We start from the raw sequence: 22,831 nt of genomic DNA on the forward strand, positions 1-22,831 counted from the left end.
CTGTAGGGGTTGCATTCGTAATGCTGGTGGGATTCCATTCGGAATCCTGGAGGGATTGCATTCGAAATCCTGGCGAGATTCTATTAGAAATTCTGGTGGAATTTTATCCAGAATTCTGGTGGAGTTTCATTCGGAATCTTGGCAGGATTCCATCCGGAATGCTGGCGGAATTCAATTAGGAATCCTGGCGGGATTACATTCGGATTTTGTTCAAAATTCAGGTGGGATTCCATTCGTAATAATGGCGGGATTTCATTTGGAATCCTGGCGTGATTCCATTGGAAAGCCTGGTGGGAATCCATTCGGAATCCTGTGAGGATTGCATTCCAAATCCTGGCGGTATTTCATCAGAAATTCTGGAGCAATTGCATACGGAATCCTGACGGGATTCTATTCAGATTCCTGGCTAAATTCCATACGGAATCCTGGAGGAATTCTAATCGGAAGACTTCAATTTGCAATCCTGGCAATAGTGGGATTCCAGATATAATTCTGGCAGAATTCTATTCGGAATCCTGGTGGAATTCCATTCGGAAACCTGATGGGATTCCATTCGGAGCCTTGGCGGAATTTAATTTGAAATCCGGGCGTGACTTTATTTGGATTTACATTCGGAATTCTGGTAGAATTCCATTCGAAATCTTGGCAAGAATCCATTCGAAATGCTGGCGGAATTATAGTTGAAATCCTGGCTGGATTCGATTCGGAATCCAATTGGGATTACATTCGGATGTTATTCGAAATTCAGGTGGGATTCCATTCGGAACTCTAGCAGCATTCCATTCGGAATACTAGTGGGATTGCATTCGGAATCCTGGCGGTATTCCATTCGGAATCATGGCGGGATATTATTTGAAATTCTGGTTTGATTGCATTTGTATTACTGGTAGGAATACAATCGGAATCCTGGAGGGATTGCATTCAAAATCCTGGTGGTATTCCGTCAGAAATTGTGGTTGGTTTCCATACGGAATCCTGACGGGGTTTCATTCGGAATCCTGGTGGGATTCCATTCGTAAGACTGGTGGGAATCCATTCGGAATCCTGAAAGTATTTCATTCGAAATCCTGACGGGACTCCATTAGAAGTTCTGGTGGAATTCCATTCGGAATCTTGGTGGGATTTCATTCGGAATGCTGTCGGAATTCTAGTTGGAATCCAGGCTGGATTCAATTAGGTATCCTGGCAGGATTACATTCGGATTTTATTCGAATGGCGGAATTATATTAGCAATCTTGTTAGGATTCTATTAGCAATCCTAGTGGGTTTCCATTAGGAATCCTGTCGGGATTCCTTTAGGGCTCAGAATGGGATTGCATTTGAATGAAATCCGAATGGGATTCCATTTGAATGGAATCCGAATGTGATTCCATTTGAAATCTTGGCGAGATTCTTGATTTATTTGGAATTAAATCCACAATCCAGGCGGGATTCCAATCAAAATCCATACAGTATTTATTTCAAAATCCTGGTGAGACTCCATTCGGAATTAATTTGGCATTCAGGCGGTATTTGATTCCGAACACAGATAGGATTGCTGTGTATGTTGTGCAACAAACGGCTGATTATTTTCATTGAAATTGCTCGATTTGACCAAAGAATGTGTTATGGGGTGTGCTCGAGGGTGTACTTGAATATGGTTTACTTTTGCTTCGAGAAATGTCGTTTCCTACTCTGCTCATGATACCATAGGGGAAGGTGGGGAGACTTGATCCCCGGGGAGACTTGATCACCCCCTGTTTTATCGAGAACTAAAGTAGTTTTGTTCTAGCATATTTTTAGTATAGATCCTTTAAACAAATGACCTTTATGTGGTGAGTTATTTTTTGGATTGACAACCTTATTTATTCTGCAAGGCGGTTTGTATGTTTTGACCTTCCTAAAGTTATTGGACACGCAAAATTTGAACAACTTTTCATAACAAATGACCAAATGCTTTCGTTTTTTTCACAGCACAAAGCCATAAATATGCTTAATGATCTGTACTGATGAAAATGTCAAAATTCCATCAAAGTTTTAGGATATTTTGATTTGAAGTTTTTGCCTCAATATGGGGACACTTGATCCCTCATTAGTTACCCATACAAAAATTTGGCGGAAAAATAAAAAAAAAATAAATCTGTTCCCAGATTTCTAATTTTTTTTGTTGATTTGATGAAGGGTTGGCAGGAAAAATTATTTATTGCGTAGATATCATAAAAAGGGAATCAAGCTTCCCCAAATTTTAAAATTGCATGTGCTGTTGAATTCAATATAAAAAATCGTTCATGTACACGCACAGCAATTCAAAAATTAAGCGTATTTTGAAGGAAAAATATTTTAAAAATCTGAGGGCATCTTTCTAATTTTATCAAAGCAAGTTCTTGGAGAGGATTTCTCCAGAATTTTTAAAAAGTTGATTTTTGACAGCACTTCAAAAAATCGATTGTGTATCAATAACAACAATAATTTAAGGACTGTCATACATCAGTTAAGGTCAATACAATATTTCTTAGAGAGTCTGTGTGGAAATCGCGTATGTTTATTTATTTTTGGCTGTAATACATCGGAAATCAGCACGGTATACAGAAAACAAGGTAGGCTCGTTAGAAAAATGACACTTTGAATGTGACGCATATTTTATCGCCACATGTTGGAGTACAAAAGTAAGCATGCTGCGACCGTAGAGCATCGTCTCGGTCCAGCTTGTGCGAAGATAGCAGTGACGTCACATGTTTACATTCAAACTGAATGTTTACATACCTGATGAGCCTGCCTTGTTTTTTGTATGCCGTGGGAAATCAGAAAAGGGGATCTCCCCAGTTTCCCCTACTTATCGTAGCAACCATCCCACTTTCACAAGTATTTGAGATGATATTTTGACAAACATCGCAAAAAACATTTCAATCCGTCACACTTAAATGAGGTTTGAAACATGCAACCTATCTATATTACAGTTTCTAAATTACCTTAGTGAACCTTAGTGAAAATTCGCTGCAATTTTGAATGGCTGTTACGTCAACTAATGAAATCATGAGCAGGACTGTTCGAGGTCCTTGAAAATTACCAAAGGGCTTTACGAATGTTACTTGGGTATTATTTAATCAGCGCTCTCAAGTTCAAACATTCCAACTGAGGTACCTTATTTCAAATGTGTGTATTTTACCAACACTTCCCCTCACGTTTGGGTGCTCATCCATAGCGCATTTTATTTATGCGCATATATTCAAACAGGATCTTCTCCGTGATTAGGATTTAACCAAAAAATCCCCTATTTTTCGAACGCTTGATGAATCGATATACCAATGCACCCATTGACAAGATTGAAAGGCAACCTCCACAAAAAAAACTTGTTTTCATTAGATCACCAGTAAGATCCTCGTGCTTCCTAAAATTTTTTGAATGCTTGCAAAACTGGTTTGCCATTGTAACCATATGAAGGAGTAAACAAATTTTGAGTCAATTTCGAAAGCCCGATTAGTTTACGACCATCCCCTCAAACGGGTTTTTCTTCCCCGCCGCAGTAATCGCGAAACATAAGAATTTGGTTATATTAGATTTTTTATTGCTTCAGCGCGGCCGGCCGCGGTCAAGCGAAGGTCTCTTGTCTTGTCCGTAAGATGTAGCTTAGCAATGGTCTTTAATCTTATTGGAATATTTATGTACCAGAAAATGAATTGGTGTTCAGTACGTGGATTGATATTATCCGTGAAAAAGCTTTATCTAGACAATAAAAATGTTCATTTAGAGAGCCAACTAGTTTTGAGCTTCCTCATATTTTATTGAATACCCAATGGAAGTTTCCATTCGATGCTTAGTCTATGTGATTTTCAAAACGAATCAAGTCGTTTTTTTTAACCGATTTGTTTTTTTTTTTTGTTTGGAATGAACCACTGCGTCCATTTCATTGAACTTTTGTAGTATACCCGTGTCATTTGTTTAGTGCATGTCTTTCTGCTCCATTTCTGTTGAGAAGAAATGAAGTAGTCGCCATTTCATGAGTATGTATCTTGTGTGGCAAATACAATGGATACACTATGCCCAGGGTGTTGAGAAAGTTTCCAACCGGAAAACATTCTAAACCGGACCGAGAATCGTACTCGCCTGGTATTGGCAATCCTACGCCTTTGTTCTCAAGGCTACTAAAAACGATGCTAATTACTATAATTGTAAATAAGCAGGTTCGCTGACTAAGGGTAGATACATGTACGCCATGTCCAAAAATTATAATATTCAACTTCCCTCCCCAATTTGTCACACGGACGTCCTCTAAGTTGACTACGTTTGTCAGTTGCATCTAGCTAAACGGTCTGCTCCTTTAAGATTGGGACGCAAAAGAGTCTCCTTATTAATCAAAAATCTGAATAACATGGAGCTTTAAGAACTTATTGAAAAGCTTGAATCGATGAAAACTTTGCCTTAATTACATCATAAACTGCATAAATATTAAACTTCCAAAATAATTGGCAAACTCCCTTTGTCATGTTATTCGTGTACCCTAACTGCATCTACTTCAAGACTGGGGAACGAAAAAGTCCCATGACTACTCAAACGGCAGATTGACATGATCTTTCGCGACCTTATTGGAAATATCGATGTCGGCGAAAAAAACTTGTCGTCATAGAAGAATGAAATTCATCAGCGTATAGCAAAGCAAAAAAAAAAGTTGATGCAGTCGAAGATCGCTCTTCATCTTTACTGCATGGCATCATGAACACATATTCAATATTCGCCAATAATCTCCTCCAACCAGTTCGTCCACTCTATAACAATCGCAAAGAATTTGAATACATTTGACTTTTTTTTGCGGAAATACTGAGACTTTAGCACAGACCGTCTGCGCTTTTAATCTGTTGAAAGATATTTACACGCAAAAAAGCGTTCATGAGCTCGTAAACTAACAAGATCACGGCATATTTTGAGTCACGGTTTCGGGAACAACAGTCAAGTTTCCTGGAACGTTCTGGAAAACGTGAGTGATGTTTTCGAATCCATGACTTAAATCACGGTGTATTTTTGTCGGTTCACAAATTCGGGAACGGCGTTTTTTTTTTTGCCTGTACATCGGATGTTTCAATTTTTTTTTTTGCAGTTGTGAAACGAATCAAATTTATGCTCCTTAAACCAATAATTCAATTTGTTTCTCTTTTTTATTAAACATCAGACAAATCTAACCGATCTTGCTCAGGTCATTGTTTTTCGATCTGTCAATCGTTTAGTTGACTGCAGCGTTGCATTCAGATCGATTTTAGTTCGATTATTTATTTAGTTATTCAGACTAAGGCCGAAGTGGCCTGTGCGGTATATAAGAGTCTTCTCCATTCGGCTCGCACATCACCCGCTCCATCGTCGCTTTGATCAACCGTGTCAGTTTATCCGGAAATCCGTGTTCGTGCATTAGCTGCCATAGCTGGTCCCGATCGATTGTATCATATGCGGCTTTGAAGTCGATAAATAGATGATGTGTGGGAACGTTGTATTCCTGCTCCCAAATCTTGGTAATGACCCAGTGCAGCGCTCTAGCCAGTGCACTATGGTCCAGGATACAGATTTACGCGGAAACAAGCATCTTACGCCAAAACTATATTTTTTAGAAAAAAACTGTTGTTCTACAAAATTGTTCGAAATAGTAAGGCCATCATTGTGGTACTACCAAAAAATAGGATGGCCCATCATATAAATTAAACACTACTTTACCAAACCAATTTTATTTTTATACACTATAAAATCGTATTTATAGCATTAAGAAAATAAAGAGAAACATGTATATTGCATATGTACTAGTCTACGTCGATTGACGCAATAAATAAATAAATAAATAAATAAAAAGAATTAGAAAATATTTTTTTAATTGCTCAGAATATTGATGTTCTACAAAGTTGTGGCGCAGCTTATTCAAATCAATATTGACAAAAAAGCTTTTTTTTTGTGTCTTTATTAAAGAGACTTTCAGCCCGAGGCTGGCTCGTCTCCGGACAAAAAAGCTTTTTCTATAGCTCTTATGAAAAAAATGTAATTTTGACAGAAAAAAAATTATAACAATTATGAATTTTCGAGAAATCTAAAACAAAAAAAGGAGATCAAAAATACAGTTTATTTAGGTACAATTAAGTAAAATTGCTCTAAATCAGCCAACTTAAGAGCTACAACTTTGTAGAACATAACATGTCAATATTCCGGGAAATAAAAAAAAATGCTATTTTTTTTTATATGATTGGCCACCCTATTTTTTGATAGTACCATAATGATGGCCTTACTATTTCGAACAATTTTGTAGAACAACAGTTTTTTCTAAAAAATATAGTTTTGGCGTAAAATGCATGTTTACGCGTAAATCTGTATCCTGGACCATAGTGCAGTGCCTCACCACCGTGTTTAAATAGCTCTCCTGGTAGTTGGTCAACCCCGCTTTGTTGTTCTTCAGCTGGCCAATCTCCTCCTGGATTACCTGGAGATCCGGAGCTGGTAAAATTATGTCCTGCTCGCGTTCTCCCAGGTCAATCACCATACCGCCATCTTCGTCTGCCACATCGCCATTCAGTTCGAGCTAGATGGATTTCTTCAGAACTCATGAAAGCGCAGTATTTTTAAATTTGTCCTGCTTTCACAATGAAATGTTTTATCTTTCATAAACACAAACACAGCTGAGCCCAAGAGGAATCGATCGGTAAGAAAGCTTTGCAAATCGGTCATGACTTATGTTGCCTCAAAGGAAATGCAAACTCAGTTTCATATATAGAAAGAAGAATAAGAAGAAGATTAGGTACCTAGTTCTGATCACCTTCTTTGGAAGGCAAAGGCTGTCTGGCTTGGTGTCACAGGTACACACATCGCCTCACTACTTCATGATCTCCCCATGCACTTCCTGTGCACAATATTTTCCTAGCACGACCGGCAAAGCCACTCATACCGTGCAATACTTACTAGCTCTATATTTAACGTGGGAATGCAGGCACTGTAGTAGCACTCTAATGCCAAAGTAGGCCACCTACGTTCTCCGTGATCCACTTTAGAATTGGAACACACTGGCATACAGTCTTCAGTCTTGGCATAAATATGCCAGTAGTGGCTTCATTGGGTATTGTTACAGTTACTTCCGACCAAGTCCAACTATTTATACTATGCGGGAATAACTGAAGCAGACCACTTACTCTATGAGGGACACTCCCCATGCCCTACATGTGCAGCACCTTGGATGTGTGATTACCATCCACTGCCGCCGATGCTTAACTACTTGACAAGGATGCTCACACTTAATTTAACCACTTACTTTGTGGGGGGGCTTTACTGCTAATACCCCAAAACCTTTATAGCTATTCCCCCGCCTACGCAGAGACTACTCCCACTGAACTGCTGGTACATCATTTTCCACTGCCACCTTGTTGCAAATGAAATCTTTTACTTTACTCTGTGAAGAGATCCGTGAGCTCAGTTAACAACCTGGCAAATTATTTCACCTCCAGGCCATGCATCTCCTCGACACGGGTCGCCTGACACCTTGGGATCCAATGATATTGTCAGTTTCAGTGTTGAAAGGAGCCTGGCAAAATGATGTGATTTACTCCGTTACGTATCTCTATCCAGCGTACCTTCAATACCGATTGAGGTTTGGAATAAGCCAAGTCTTCAATTCGGTGCCTATTCGGTCTACGAGACAGGTTTGATACTTGTACCTACCAATGTGTTTTACTGAAGGGAAATGAAAATTAGTATTCTTATTACGGAGCTACTTCCCGCGCACACTTACGAAAATGATGCACAAAAGAAGCTTCTATTTATCCACATGTACGTGCGAAAAGACAACAAAGCTTGGATTTGTTTTGTAATCCTTCGGAATAGCAATGCAAACACCTTAAGTACGCGATCGCGCATTGAATTAACGGGATCAAACACTTGTCCTGTTTGTTGTTGTTCGTGATAATCCAGGAAACATAGTTTTGCGTTTTAACATACGTTTTTCTCGGAAATCGGTACTTGTCAGCGTGTGCCAATACAATTAAGGAACCGTACACTTATTACGTATTGGATTTTCAAGGGGTTTCGAACCCCCCCCTTTCCCAATAATGTAAGAATGTATTTATGCGAATGACTTTTTAGTTAAATTAAGAAAACGGCAAACTCCCTCCCCTTAAGCTCTTACGTAATTAATTAGTGAACGGCCCCATACTAATATTTGTACTAGTTGCTTAGTTAAACTTTCTTCTATCAGTCAGGGCTCGGCTGGTGGAATACATCGACTAAGACGGTGGCGACAATCGACAGTTTATTGCTGTTATACACAACACTTGGAAACACACTATCGACGGGTATACACCGTATACACGAACTTGTTGCCGATGAGCATAACTGTTCAAACATAATATAAGCTTTGGGTAAGACAGGGTGATTAGGGTTGCTTGTCAATGTTTGAAAACAATGAGCTTTTTAAACCCTTTCCTCTCCATGGTAGCTGTAGAGCTCCATCAAATTTTGCACCTTTCAACATTCATCGAATTATTTCAACAACAAAAAGCAGTATTTGGCACAACTTGATAGTTTAATTCATTGCCGTAACTACAGGGGGGGCTAGGGGGGCTATAGCCCCACCTAGAACTAAATTAGCCCCCCCCCCAAGAATTTTTGCCACTTTGCATGAATATTGTACTTATCTAGCTCACTAATCATATGGTCGGTGTTCAGCCAAAACGCACCAAGCGCCAACGAAAAATTGCCGATTTTTCTGCACAAACTTTCATTTAGTAGATTTAATTGATCGTAAATGGTATCGGATATCCCTCAACCCCATAACTGAGGATATCCTACTGCAAATGTACGTTTAAATCGATATGAAACTATTTTCGTTGTCCTTCTACGAACAAAATATCACAAGTCAGTCGAAAAGCCGCTTGGTGCGGTTTGGCTAAACCCTGACCATATATAGACGTGACTGCCAGGAATGAGTTCTCTTCATTCACATCTTTCTCTACGAAACATTCTATGGTAATATTCAGTTGTTGACTTCGACTGTAGTGATTGTTTTTGAGATTTCTTCACACTTAACAAAGAGCAATAAATTTTTTTTCCCTGAAGAAGACATCGAACCCGATGTCGAAACGTTGGACAAAATTTAAAAAATTGTTCTAATAAACCAGACTGCATAGCCGAAAAATCTCAAAAACATTGATTCTATTTTAACAAATTTTCGAACTTCGAACAATTGTTATATCTTACGATAGGAATGTTAAGCAAGAAAAATAGTACGCTCCCTTGCTTCTCCAACGCCAGATATCATTACTTTAGGAAATTGGAGTAGGAACAGTGATTCCATGCTGATGCAATGCTGATTGAATAAATAATAGAAGCAGCAGACTAAGAAAACAAACACAATTTCTAAAATTTTGATTGGATAAAGAAAGTTCTAGTGGCATACTGAACTATCTGTATGGTCCTAAAATTGACACTCTAGCCTGTCTGTCTTGGCACGGTGTTTTCCATACCACTAACCAAGCCGTCCACAACCAGGGCGTTAGGCAAGAAGATTCACGCTTCGATTGTGTGCTGTTCAATAGATGGTCTTCCTTTCTTCCTTTCACCCTCTATCGTTTCATACTTGTTCGCGCCCTAGCGAACGGCTTTCAATCTAATGATTTTCAATTATCTTTCGATTATCTACCCTCTCATACTTTGAGTAGAAATGACCGATAAAGCCGATAAACAAATCATACACCACAATTACGGTCGTAAAATCAATCAAAAACATCTTCACTCGCATAAGTGAATATGTGCAGTTCTAGTTACCCGATTTCAATCAATGAAAACCAAGAAAATACGGACGGTTGATTCGAATTTATGCAAGCTCCGCGAACTCAGAGATTCATCTTTTCCATTTTTCCTGAATAACAGCAGGCATTACTTCATCCCAGCCTGTCTCAAAACGTCATGAATGATGACTCGTCCGTACACATCCCAACAAGTTGCGTTTGGTCGGCGTCACTTCACCCAAGTCTGCATCTACCTCAAACGTGAATTGGTTTTCGCTCGGAAGCCATAACATCCCTAAAACTCGCTCTACCACTTTCTCTTTATTGGTTTTTATTTGCTTCAGAACTCGGGAACCAGAGTCCCCGACTGCTTCGCTACGACATCCCATACAAGACTATGTTCCCAGGCTTTCGGGGGTTCCGGAGGATCCCTTGCCGGATCTGCTGAGCGTAATTCTACTGGAGTCGCAAGGTGTATGTAGCCGCTTCGTCGATACTCTTCAATTTGTCACTGAACACTTTCTATATCAGCTTCCACACTGATATTCTTCCCTCCCCCTTCATACGGGAGCTTGGCAGAAGGAAGGTCGTGTGATATGTGCCATCACAAATATTGCCCTCCGCTCGCTTTCAAATCGACTTCTATAAAAACATTCTTCATGCCTGCCGTATCCTAACGGAACTATCAATTCTATACTTTCGCCTCTAATGCTATCATGAACATGTACGTCCAAGTTTGGAAGATGATATTAGCATTTCCATATCACTTTCTTGAAGTTCTGTATCGGCCTTCAATCGCCGCTCAAAGCACTCTAGACGTCGCTTCGCCATAGTAAAGCTATCGGAAGACTTAAAGTGGTCATAACGCCATAGAAGCCTAGTTTGGAACTTTTTCGAAACAGGCTTGGTCGTCCGGGTCGGAATTTAGTGCGCTCGCTTGTCATCATCCGATTCTGGGCCTGTGGTGGCTGCTACACCTACGCTTTCTACAGAGAAGATCTCCCTCACCATGCAGTGCAGCTCGCAATCTTTCATCCAAGATCGCGAAGGTTTCCACTGACTTTCTCTTCCAGTGCAAGCACACGGCCAGAAACTTGAAAAGAACCGATTGCTCCATGTTGTGGTGCGCGTTTACTCGATCCTGTGGATTCTCACTAGCAGACTATTTCCTTCCTTTCCTTGTCAGCCTTGGGAAGTACCGTCAACTGGGGGGAAGATGATCATTTTTAAGACAAAACATGCAATAACAATGTGTGTTTACATTTTAAATCGAAACAAATATTTTCAAAACATGTACTGCTATACGTTGCAATAATCAACAACTTTAGTTTTCTGAAATGCGTTCGCATTTATTAAAATAAATTAAATTATCCCACATTTTTTGAATAATCTGGTTTGGGGTGAAGTTGATCAAGACAGCTCTACTAAAACCATTATGACCTAGTAGTCAAAATACACTAGGTTATTTGAATAAATGTTGAATTTACTACGTAAAGAAGTCTAAGAAGTCAATATTTGAAACGAAAATAGCGCCATGTATGACTATCTCTCTCTTTCTTCCGAAAAATACATTTTCATGATTATAATCGAAAACCTCGGATTTCTACCAAGCGGTAACATTACTTGAATGGAGAATATTGTTGACTACCGTTTCATAAAAAAATTTTGGCACTTTTGACTGACACATCAAATGATCATCTTCACCTCAATGATCATCTTCCCTCCAGTTGACGGTACCGTGTGTAGAAGAAGGTGGTGGCGCATCTTGCATACGTCCGTACCGCAGCGCGATGACGATTTACACGGCCTACGACCATGCTTCCCTAAACACGCACGACACAGATGATTTTCTTGCACGACCTGCCAACGCCAAAACGGATCCATTTGTGCTGTGAATCTCCACACGCAAGACAAAAGACCGATGAACTAAATTCCTACTTCGAAGGCTGCGTCTTCTTTGTGAGTTCCAACGAATGGGCGTTTATGAAGTTTCCGTCTTTCCCTTTCTCACTTCTGCTTTCGCCTCTTGTTGATCTAGTCGGCTTGGTATCGGAGGCTACCGTGACTTCAGATACCGCCACTACGAGGGTAGACATGTACGTCGAGAAAGTACGGAGGAAAATTCCGCTTATACAAAGCCCAATCTAGCCGTAACTGTCCAGGTATTTTCTTCACCAATTCAAGCTCAGGGTACCCAAAGAGCATATACAGAGTCGACATTAACTGAGGCACCAGTCAACTTTTGACGGCTTCGTACGCCTAACCTTGTAGGGCTCTTTGGAATCTGGCAAGGTTTTCGACGTCGCTGTACCCGCACGCCGTCAAAGAGTTAACGTAGGTATTTACTCGCAACAAGTTACATTCGACGCAGGATACTCTACCATTGTTTCCTATTGAAAATTGGCCAGATCGGACTATGGGCTCGGAAGTTATGGCCAAAATACTAATTTTATCATGCTCGAGAAAGGCACCATCACCGCTACGTGGATTAATCGGTTTTTTTTTCTTAAAAATTAAAGTAATGGAATACTAAATTATTGATTTTTTATGAGTTTGCTTTTGATTTAACCAAAATAATGGTCGTTCAATCAAAGTGGTGAAAAAAAAACAGATTTGAATATTTTAGACCACATAAACACAAACTGTTAACATTTACACACTTAAAAATACACTGGATTTTGTTTTTACGCGATTTACATTTTCTAAATTTTCCACTCATCCTAAATGTTTAACGAATATTAATTAACATGTGATTTTTCTTTGATTTATTCTGGATTTTTTGAAACATGTTGCGAAGAGTTTGGTGGCAAATTGAAGTCACACGATCAAAAATACGAGCGAAAAAAAATCGTGTAAAAACAAAATCCTGTGTATAACATATTGGCAGTGTATTAAATATACTGGAGCTGTGAATCTCTAAATGTGATTAACGACAAATATGAAAGAAGTTATGTTGTAAAATATTATGAATTAGTATCGTGCGTGCCCCTCCTTTTTTTGTTTTAAAAAGTTTAAAGTTCCCTTCAGCCTTAAATTTATAAGTTATGATATATAAACTTTGATTAAATTCAAAGTTTGATCATTTTGAAGCTTGCGTTTCGATTTTATTTACATTTACTTTAGTGACAACCAACCCTAAATGTCCTGTACATGCGGAATACAAAATTCTAAATCAAACAATGATTTTGTGGTACTAAGCTTCACTGCATATTGGCTTATTATAATTATTGATGTTTTTTATAGTCTTGCATAACTACCTTCTTTTATTTTTGACTTAGAATTACGTCTTTCGGGTAGATAGGGGGGTCATTCAACAGATACAAATTTAAGACCGTCACGAAAAGTGGTCAGAAAGTATGCCATCTTTCAACCGTTTTTGGAGATTTTGGTCTCAATCGATCGACGAACTCTTCAAGATTTTGCCCAACTATCAAAAACAATGGGTTGAAAGCGCCAATTTATTAAAAAAATGAATTTCTCAAAGCACTGTTAAAAATCGGTAAACCAACCAATCCCGTATGTGCATCGCAAGCACAGACATCAAAATCGTGCAACCTATGGGCTGAGCTCTTCAGGTCAAAATTTAATTGACCTAAGATTTTTTTTTTTTTTTAATTAAGAAATCACGCAAATAAAGTAATTCAAAAAAAAAATCTTCAGGTCAATTAAATTTTCATGTAGAGCGGATACGAGAGCCACACAATTACTGTTGCAACGATGACGCTGATGGCAACAGTCCCAGCAGAAAGCGTCGCCAACAGCACCAGCACAGAAATGAAAATGAGAAGTGGAAATGAGGAGTGAGAAGTTAGTGGTGAGACGTCCCACTATTCACTTCTCACGCTTCATGTAAAAAATGAGGAGTTGGACGTCTCACTACCTATTAGGCCCTATTAGGACCTATTAGGCCGAAAGACCTATTCGGCCAAATGACCTACTTGGCCAAATAACCTATTCTGCATAATGGTCTGTTCGGCCTAGTGGCCGTCGACCTAACAACTTTTGGCCTAGTGCCCTTCGGCCAAAAGGCATTCGGCCGAACAGTATTCGGCCAAACGACCCTCCCCCCTGATTTTTCCCTAAGGGAAGATCCAGTAATTACGTAACGCAAAAATTGCCCATTTACAACCCCCCTTCCTCCTACATATGTCATACTTTTTGTATGGAGCATCTGAAAATTTTGTATGGATCGTCACACTTCAGACAAACCCCCTCCCCTCCTCTGAGCGTTACGTAATTTATGGATGCTCTGATTTTCTACAAAGAGAAATAATACAGAATCACCGTCTTCGACCAGAGGTCGTACATACTAAACACTTGAGGGGGAAGCGACCCAGCCAGCAAAAGTTGTTTCGGACAGCGACGACAACAATCTTTCTCAATAGTTTATAACCTCTTTTGTCTATACGATTGACGTCGCTAATCACACGGACACGAAGCCCAATATTAGTTCTCACGTATAATCAATTGTTCACATTTTTGTTCAAGCAATAAATTGAAACATGAAGTATAGTTGCAACTTGCAACTCTGAGTGTAAAGTGTAAAAGTGTTGAGTGTAAAACTGTCCAAATGGCAACGCAAGAAAATGCATGAAATCGTGATTATTTTCACAGCACTTGAAATATTTGCCTGCTTCTTATGGATGCAAATTTTTAACAAATCAAATTGGAACCGCTTTGACAGTTCGATTGGAAACATGATGGTGTCTTCGCTGATCTCTTATTTTAGTATTTCTAGTATAGTTGCAACCAGAACTTGAAAAAATGTCTATGACGCACCCGTTCTACGGTTTATCTAAACACAGGTGTAACTTCTGAAATGATTTCTTATCTATAGGGTTCATATATAGATTCAAACCATTTCACTTGTTCGAATTTTTTTGTAGTTCTTCAAAGCTTAACCCGTCAGCTCATCCTTATCAATTGCTAAACCAACTTTCGGTCGCCTTATCATTTAACTTGAAAAACTTATCTTTTCTATGTTAGCTCGTTTTGAAATATAACGTTAGTAGACCACTCATCGTGGGGCCGGACATTTTTTTCTTATCTTATACAGTCTACACGTCATACCGGTAATGAATAATAGGGTAGCTTCAATGTACCCGTCCGTCACCCACCCAGTCAATTAAAGAACCAATTGTAATACACATACATCCGAACTATGAATAATTAATAGACAAATGACCATTTTCCGTTCTCTTTCTATTTTTCAGCCAGCAACTGCTCAAATGGAATGGATGGGGCTACAGAGATTCTCGCTTTGAATATGAATATGAAAGTGACATCCTCCTCTTCACCGGCAATCGGTTAGTTTCGAAAACTGCTTACTACAAGACACAAATAATCCGCACATCTTGCATCCCTTTTCAGTTACCCCATCAGCGGTTCCATCTCTCTGCCTTACTTCAAAGAGTACGTCGTGAAGATACTGAATGTTGACTTAAGTCGAAAAAACCTGAGTATTCCGCTACCGACGACCTTCCCTGAGCCGGTTCCGTGCGAGGAGTTTTTGGAGAAACTTCGTCAGCACGGGATTGATTTCAACCAGAACGGTGAGGATCGTTTGATCCGAAGTCACGGTCAAGCTCTCCATGATATCCATGCTTTGCGAACGGGGCAAATTAAGAGGATCCCCGATACGGTAGTGTTCCCCGTAAACCATGATCAGGTCGTCCAAGTGGTGCGGGCTGCCGCTGAACACAACGTCGTGGTGATACCGTACGGAGGAGGAACTTCCGTTTCGGGATCGGCGTCCTGTCCGGAGAAAGAGCAGAGATCGATCGCCCTGCTGGACACGACTCAGATGAACCGGATGCTTTGGATCGACAGGGAAAATCTGGTTGCGTGCTTCGAGGCGGGCATCATCGGACAGGATCTGGAAAGGGAAATGCGAGAACTGGGATACACTGTAGGGCACGAACCGGATAGTTTTGAGTTCTCCAGTTTGGGAGGCTGGGTGGCAACAAGGGCGTCGGGCATGAAGAAAAATACCTACGGAAATATCGAGGACATCGTAACGAAAGTCAAAATGGTGACGACGAAGGGTGTTTTGGAGAAAAGCGTAGCCGTGCCACGATTATCCTGCGGACCGGATTTCAACCACATTATCCTGGGATCGGAAGGCACTCTGGGAGTGGTGACGGAAGTAGTTCTGAAGATTCGACCTCTACCAGAAATGAAAAAATATGGTTCACTTGTGTTTCCGAATTTCGAGTCAGGCATTCGCTGTTTGCGAGAGGTTGCCAAACACCGACTGCAACCCACCAGTATTAGACTGATCGACAACGAGCAGTTTGCGTTCGGTCAGGCACTCAAACCCGCCGGCGGAATTTTCTCCAGCCTAGCAAGTGCCCTTCAGAAGGCTTACATTACTCGAGTGAAAGGCATGGACATGGATCAAATCGCAATCGCCACTCTGGTATTCGAAGGAACGGCTAAGGACGTCAAACTCCACGAGCAGAAAATCATTGCCATAGCTGCCAAACACGGAGGATTCTCCGCTGGCAGCGCCAACGGGGAAAAGGGCTACATCTTGACCTTTGTGATCGCATACATCAGGGTGAGTAACTCTCATTACTTAAGGCGCGCGAATTCCGCCGCCTGTTCTAAGCTCTAAGTCTGTCACGTTTCAAGTGGTTTGCTTCACTCGGCAGCGGCGACGGCGCAATGAGCTCGGCTGTAAACAGCTCCAGCGGTTAGCTCATTATTTGCTCTCACTTGACCACGCGAAACCGACGGAGATCAATGATAGCAACTGACACGGTAATCGAAATGCACTCATTGATGATCGTTCGTTTTCGCGCGTGCACTTGAAAGTCGCACTAACTAAATGCTAATTGAATTTATATTTGTTCTGTTTGCTTGCTCGTTGTACCGTATAGGACTTGGCACTAGAGTTCAGCGTAGTTGCAGAATCGTTCGAAACCTCGGTCGCCTGGGATCGGTGCGAAACGTTGTGCACCAATGTGAAAAATCGAATAACGAAGGTAAGTTATCGAAGCGACGTCATCGGCTGTAAGAATGTTCTTCATTTGTGTATGACGTGAACTAAATGTTGTTTTTTAAAGGGTGGAATGATTCACGAACTGACGTAAAACTGAGATATCATGTTATTTATTTTCGTCTGCTGAGTGGCTTTTATTATTAGTTTGTAGTCAAAAAAGAACGGTTGGAAAATTTCGTGCTGCTAAATGTTATAGCCTACAAATTTGAAGAACAATAATGAAATGCCGTATCGTCATCTAAAAGCAAAAGTATTTTTAGATTCTATACTTCTGGATTCTGATGAATGTTGTTGAGGGCACTCTTTGGTTATAGAAAGATATTTGTGCAGAATAAACATTGTTCAAATATGAAGAGTTTCTAACAAAAATAATGGCGTCATATTAATAACAGCTGATGAATACGACAACCGGAACTTCCTTTAATGATTTTGGCTATTTTGGGAGTTTATTTTGGATTTTTTTTCCTCAACCCGAAACCTGGTACTCTTATTTAATTATCCACACAGAACCGCCTAAAACTGGATTCTCTCTGACGGTAAGTTTGCATACTTACAGCCCCACTCAATCAACCATCAACTGAAGTGAAAAACAAAAAATCGTAATGGAATAGTGTGATACTCGCAATATTATCTTTCGAACTCGCACTTAATATTACGTACCATTTTGTTTATATTACTGCCACCCCCAAGCGCAACGGAAATTCTTTGCCTGAATCATAATCTCATCTCTATTCGGTCCAATTTAAGCAGTGATCGAGCTCTCCAACAAAAAGACATCAATCTATATTGATAAAAATGTATTTTTGGTGTCATAGGGATAATTTGCTAATAACAATCCAAATCCAACCCAAATCCAATCCAAATCCAATCCACATCCAATCCAAATCCAATCCAAATCCAATCCAAATCCAATCCAAATCCAATCCAAATCCAATCCAATCCAAATCCAATCCAAATCCAATCCAAATCCAATCCAAATCCAATCCAAATCCAATCCAAATCCAATCCAAACCAATCCAAACCAATCCAAACCAATCCAACCAATCCAAACCAATCCAAACCAATCCAAACCAATCCAAACCAATCCAACCAATCCAACCAAACCCAATCCAAATTCAACCAAATCTCATCCAAACCAATCCAAACCAATCCAAACCAACCAATCCAAACCAATCCAAACCAACCAAACCAATCCAAACCAATCCAAACCAATCCAAACCAATCCAAACCAATCCAAACCAATCCCAAACCAATCCAAACCAATCCAAACCAATCCAAACCAATCCAAACCAATCCAAACCAATCCAAACCAATCCAAACCAATCCCAAACCAATCCAAACCAACCAAACCAATCCAAACCAACCAAACCAACCCAAACCAATCCAAACCAATCCAAACCAACCAAACCAATCCAAACCAATCCAAACCAACCAAACCAATCCAAACCAATCCAAACCAATCCAAACCAACCAAACCAATCCAAACCAACCAAACCAATCCAAACCAATCCAAACCAATCCAAACCAATCCAAACCAATCCAAACCAATCCAAACCAACCAAACCAATCCAAACCAATCCAAACCAATCCAAACCAATCCAAACCAACCAAACCAATCCAAACCAACCAAACCAATCCAAACCAATCCAAACCAACCAAACCAATCCAACCAACCAAACCAATCCAAACCAATCCAAACCAATCCAAACCAATCCAAACCAATCCAAACCAATCCAAACCAATCCAAACCAATCCAAACCAATCCAAACCAAACCAATCCAAACCAATCCAAACCAACCAAACCAACCAAACCAATCCAAACCAATCCAAACCAATCCAAACCAATCCAAACCAATCCAAACCAATCCAAACCAATCCAAACCAACCAAACCAATCCAAACCAATCCAAACCAATCCAAACCAATCCAAACCAATCCAAACCAATCCAAACCAACCAAACCAAACCAACCAAACCAATCCAAACCAATCCAAACCAACCAAACCAATCCAAACCAACCAAACCAACCAAACCAATCCAAACCAACCAATCCCAAACCAATCCAAACCAACCAAACCAATCCAAACCAACCAAACCAACCAAACCAATCCAACCAACCAAACCAATCCAAACCAATCCAAACCAATCCAAACCAACCAAACCAATCCAACCAAACCAATCCAAACCAATCCAAACCAATCCAAACCAACCAAACCAATCCAAATCCAATCCAAACCAATCCAAACCAATCCAAACCAATCCAAACCAAACCAATCCAAACCAATCCAACCAACCAAACCAATCCAAACCAATCCAAACCAATCCAAACCAATCCAAACCAATCCAAACCAATCCAAACCAATCCAAACCAATCCAAACCAATCCAAACCAATCCAAACCAATCCAAATCCAACCAAACCAATCCAAACCAATCCAAACCAACCAAACCAATCCAAACCAATCCAAACCAACCAAACCAATCCAAACCAATCCAAACCAATCCAAACCAACCAAACCAATCCAAACCAACCAAACCAATCCAAACCAATCCAAACCAATCCAAACCAATCCAAACCAACCAAACCAATCCAAACCAATCCAAACCAAACCAATCCAAACCAATCCAAACCAACCAAACCAATCCAAACCAACCAAACCAATCCAACCAACCAAACCAATCCAAACCAATCCAAACCAATCCAAACCAATCCAAACCAATCCAAACCAATCCAAACCAACCAAACCAACCAAACCAATCCAAACCAATCCAAACCAACCAAACCAATCCAACCAACCAATCCAAACCAATCCCAAACCAATCCAAACCAATCCAAACCAATCCAAACCAATCCAAACCAACCAATCCAAACCAACCAAACCAATCCAAACCAATCCAAACCAACCAAACCAATCCAAACCAATCCAAACCAATCCAAACCAACCAAACCAATCCAAACCAACCAAACCAATCCGAACCAACCAAACCAACCAAACCAACCAAACCAATCCAAACCAATCAAACCAATCCAAACCAATCCAAACCAATCCAAACCCCATCCAAACCAACCGAACCAACCGAAACCAATCCAAACCCAATCCAATCCAAACCAACCAAACGCAATCCAAACCAATCCAAACCAATCCAAACCAACCAATCCAAACCAATCCAAACCAATCCCAAACCAATCCAAACCAACCAAACCAATCCAAACCAATCCAAACCAATCCAAACCAACCAAACCAATCCAAACCAACCAAACCAATCCAAACCAATCCAAACCAATCCAAACCAACCAAACCAACCAAACCAATCCAAACCAATCCAAACCAACCAAACCAATCCAAACCAACCAAACCAATCCAAACCAACCAAACCAATCCAAACCAATCCAAACCAATCCAAACCAACCAAACCAATCCAAACCAATCCAAACCAATCCAAACCAACCGAAACCAACCAAACCAACCAAACCAATCCAATCCAACCAATCCAATCCAAACCAATCCAAACCAACCAAACCAACCGAACCAACCAATCCAAACCAACCAAACCAACCAAACCAATCCAAACCAATCCAAACCAATCCAAACCAACCAAACCAACCAAACCAATCCAAACCAATCCAAACCAATCCAAACCAATCCAAACCAACCAAACCAATCCAAACCAATCCAAACCAATCCAAACCAATCCAAACCAAACCAAACCAATCCAAACCAATCCAATCCAAACCAAACCAATCCAATCCAACCAATCCAAACCGATCCAAACCAATCCAAACCAATCCAAACCAATCCAAACCAATCCAAACCAATCCAAACCAATCCAAACCAATCCACATCCAATCCACATCCAATCCAAACCAATCCAAACCAATCCAAACCAATCCAAACCAATCCAAACCAATCCAAACCAAACCAATCCAAACCAATCCAAACCAATCCAAATCCAACCAATCCAAACCAACCAAACCAATCCACATCCAATCCAAACCAATCCACATCCAATCCAAACCAATCCAAACCAATCCAAACCAATCCAAACCAATCCAAACCAACCAAACCAAACCAAACCAATCCAAACCAACCAAACCAACCAAACCAATCCAAACCAATCCAAACCAACCAAACCAACCAAACCAACCAAACCAATCCAAACCAATCCAAACCAACCAAACCAATCCAAACCAATCCAAACCAATCCAAACCAAACCAAACCAATCCAAACCAATCCAAACCAATCCAAACCAATCCAAACCAAACCAAACGAACCAATCCAAACCCAATCCAATCCAATCCAAACCAATCCAACCAATCCAACCAAACCAAACCCAATCCAATCCAATCCAAACCAATGCAAACCAATCCAAACCAATCCAAACCAATCCAAACCAATCCAAACCAATCCAAACCAACAAACCAATCCAAACCAATCCAATCCAAACCAATCCAAACCAATCCGAACCAATCCAAACCAATCCAAACCAACAAAACCAATCCAAACCAACCAAACCAATCCAAACCAATCCAAACCAATCCAAACCAATCCAAACCAATCCAAACCAACCAAACCAATCCAAACCAATCCAAACCAATCCAAACCAACCAAACCAATCCAAACCAACCAAACCAATCCAAACCAATCCAAACCAATCCAAACCAATCCAAACCAATCCAAACCAACCAAACCAATCCAAACCAACCAAACCAACCAACCAAACCAACCAAACCAATCCAAACCAATCCAAACCAAACCAAACCAATCCAAACCAATCCAAACCAACCAAACCAATCCAAACCAACCAAACCAATCCAAACCAATCCAAACCAATCCAAACCAATCCAAACCAATCCAAACCAATCCAAACCAACCAAACCAATCCAAACCAATCCAAACCAATCCAAACCAATCCAAACCAACCAAACCAATCCAAACCAATCCAAACCAACCAACCAATCCAAACCAACCAAACCAATCCAAACCAATCCAAACCAATCCAAACCAATCCAAACCAACCAAACCAATCCAAACCAATCCAAACCAATCCAAACCAATCCAAACCAATCCAAACCAATCCAAACCAATCCAAACCAACCAATCCAACCAATCCAAACCAATCCAAACCAATCCAAACCAACCAACCAAACCAATCCAAACCAATCCAAACCAATCCAAACCAACCAAACCAATCCAAACCAACCAAACCAATCCAAACCAACCAAACCAATCCAAACCAATCCAAACCAATCCAAACCAACCAAACCAATCCAAACCAATCCAAACCAATCCAAACCAACCAAACCAATCCAAACCAATCCAAACCAATCCAAACCAATCCAAACCAATCCAAACCAACCAAACCAATCCAAACCAATCCAAACCAACCAAACCAATCCAAACCAATCCAAACCAACCAAACCAATCCAAACCAATCCAAACCAATCCAAACCAATCCAAACCAATCCAAACCAATCCAAACCAATCCAAACCAATCCAAACCAATCCAAACCAATCCAAACCAATCCAAACCAATCCAAACCAATCCAAACCAATCCAAACCAATCCAAACCAATCCAACCAACCAATCCAAACCAATCCAAACCAATCCAAACCAACCAAACCAATCCAAACCAATCCAAACCAACCAAACCAATCCAAACCAACCAAACCAATCCAAACCAATCCAAACCAATCCAAACCAATCCAAACCAATCCAAACCAATCCAAACCAACCAAACCAATCCAAACCAATCCAAACCAATCCAAACCAACCAAACCAATCCAAACCAATCCAAACCAACCAAACCAATCCAAACCAATCCAAACCAATCCAAACCAATCCAACCAATCCAAACCAACCAAACCAATCCAAACCAATCCAACCAAACCAATCCAAACCAACCAATCCAAACCAATCCAAACCAATCCAAACCAACCAAACCAATCCAAACCAATCCAAACCAATCCAAACCAATCCAAACCAATCCAAACCAATCCAAACCAATCCAAACCAACCAAACCAATCCAAACCAACCAAACCAATCCAAACCAATCCAAACCAACCAACCAAACCAATCCAAACCAATCCAAACCAACCAAACCAATCCAAA

At 40.3% G+C, this 22,831-nt stretch overlaps 1 protein-coding gene across 1 annotated transcript in view; it reads left to right on the forward strand.

Moving 5' to 3' along the window:
* The window catches only part of LOC134226191 (alkyldihydroxyacetonephosphate synthase), a 69,506-nt gene that overhangs the window by 29,220 nt on the left and 17,455 nt on the right, over positions 1 to 22,831 (forward strand). The window contains exons 2-4 of the mRNA XM_062706805.1: positions 14,933 to 15,025; positions 15,090 to 16,278; positions 16,601 to 16,705. Coding sequence (XP_062562789.1) covers positions 14,933 to 15,025; positions 15,090 to 16,278; positions 16,601 to 16,705 — 1,387 coding nt within the window. The remainder of the gene's footprint in view (positions 1 to 14,932; positions 15,026 to 15,089; positions 16,279 to 16,600; positions 16,706 to 22,831) is intronic.

This window comes from Armigeres subalbatus, chromosome 1 (genome assembly GCF_024139115.2).
Source record: "Armigeres subalbatus isolate Guangzhou_Male chromosome 1, GZ_Asu_2, whole genome shotgun sequence".
Classification (NCBI taxonomy): Eukaryota; Metazoa; Arthropoda; class Insecta; order Diptera; family Culicidae; genus Armigeres; species Armigeres subalbatus.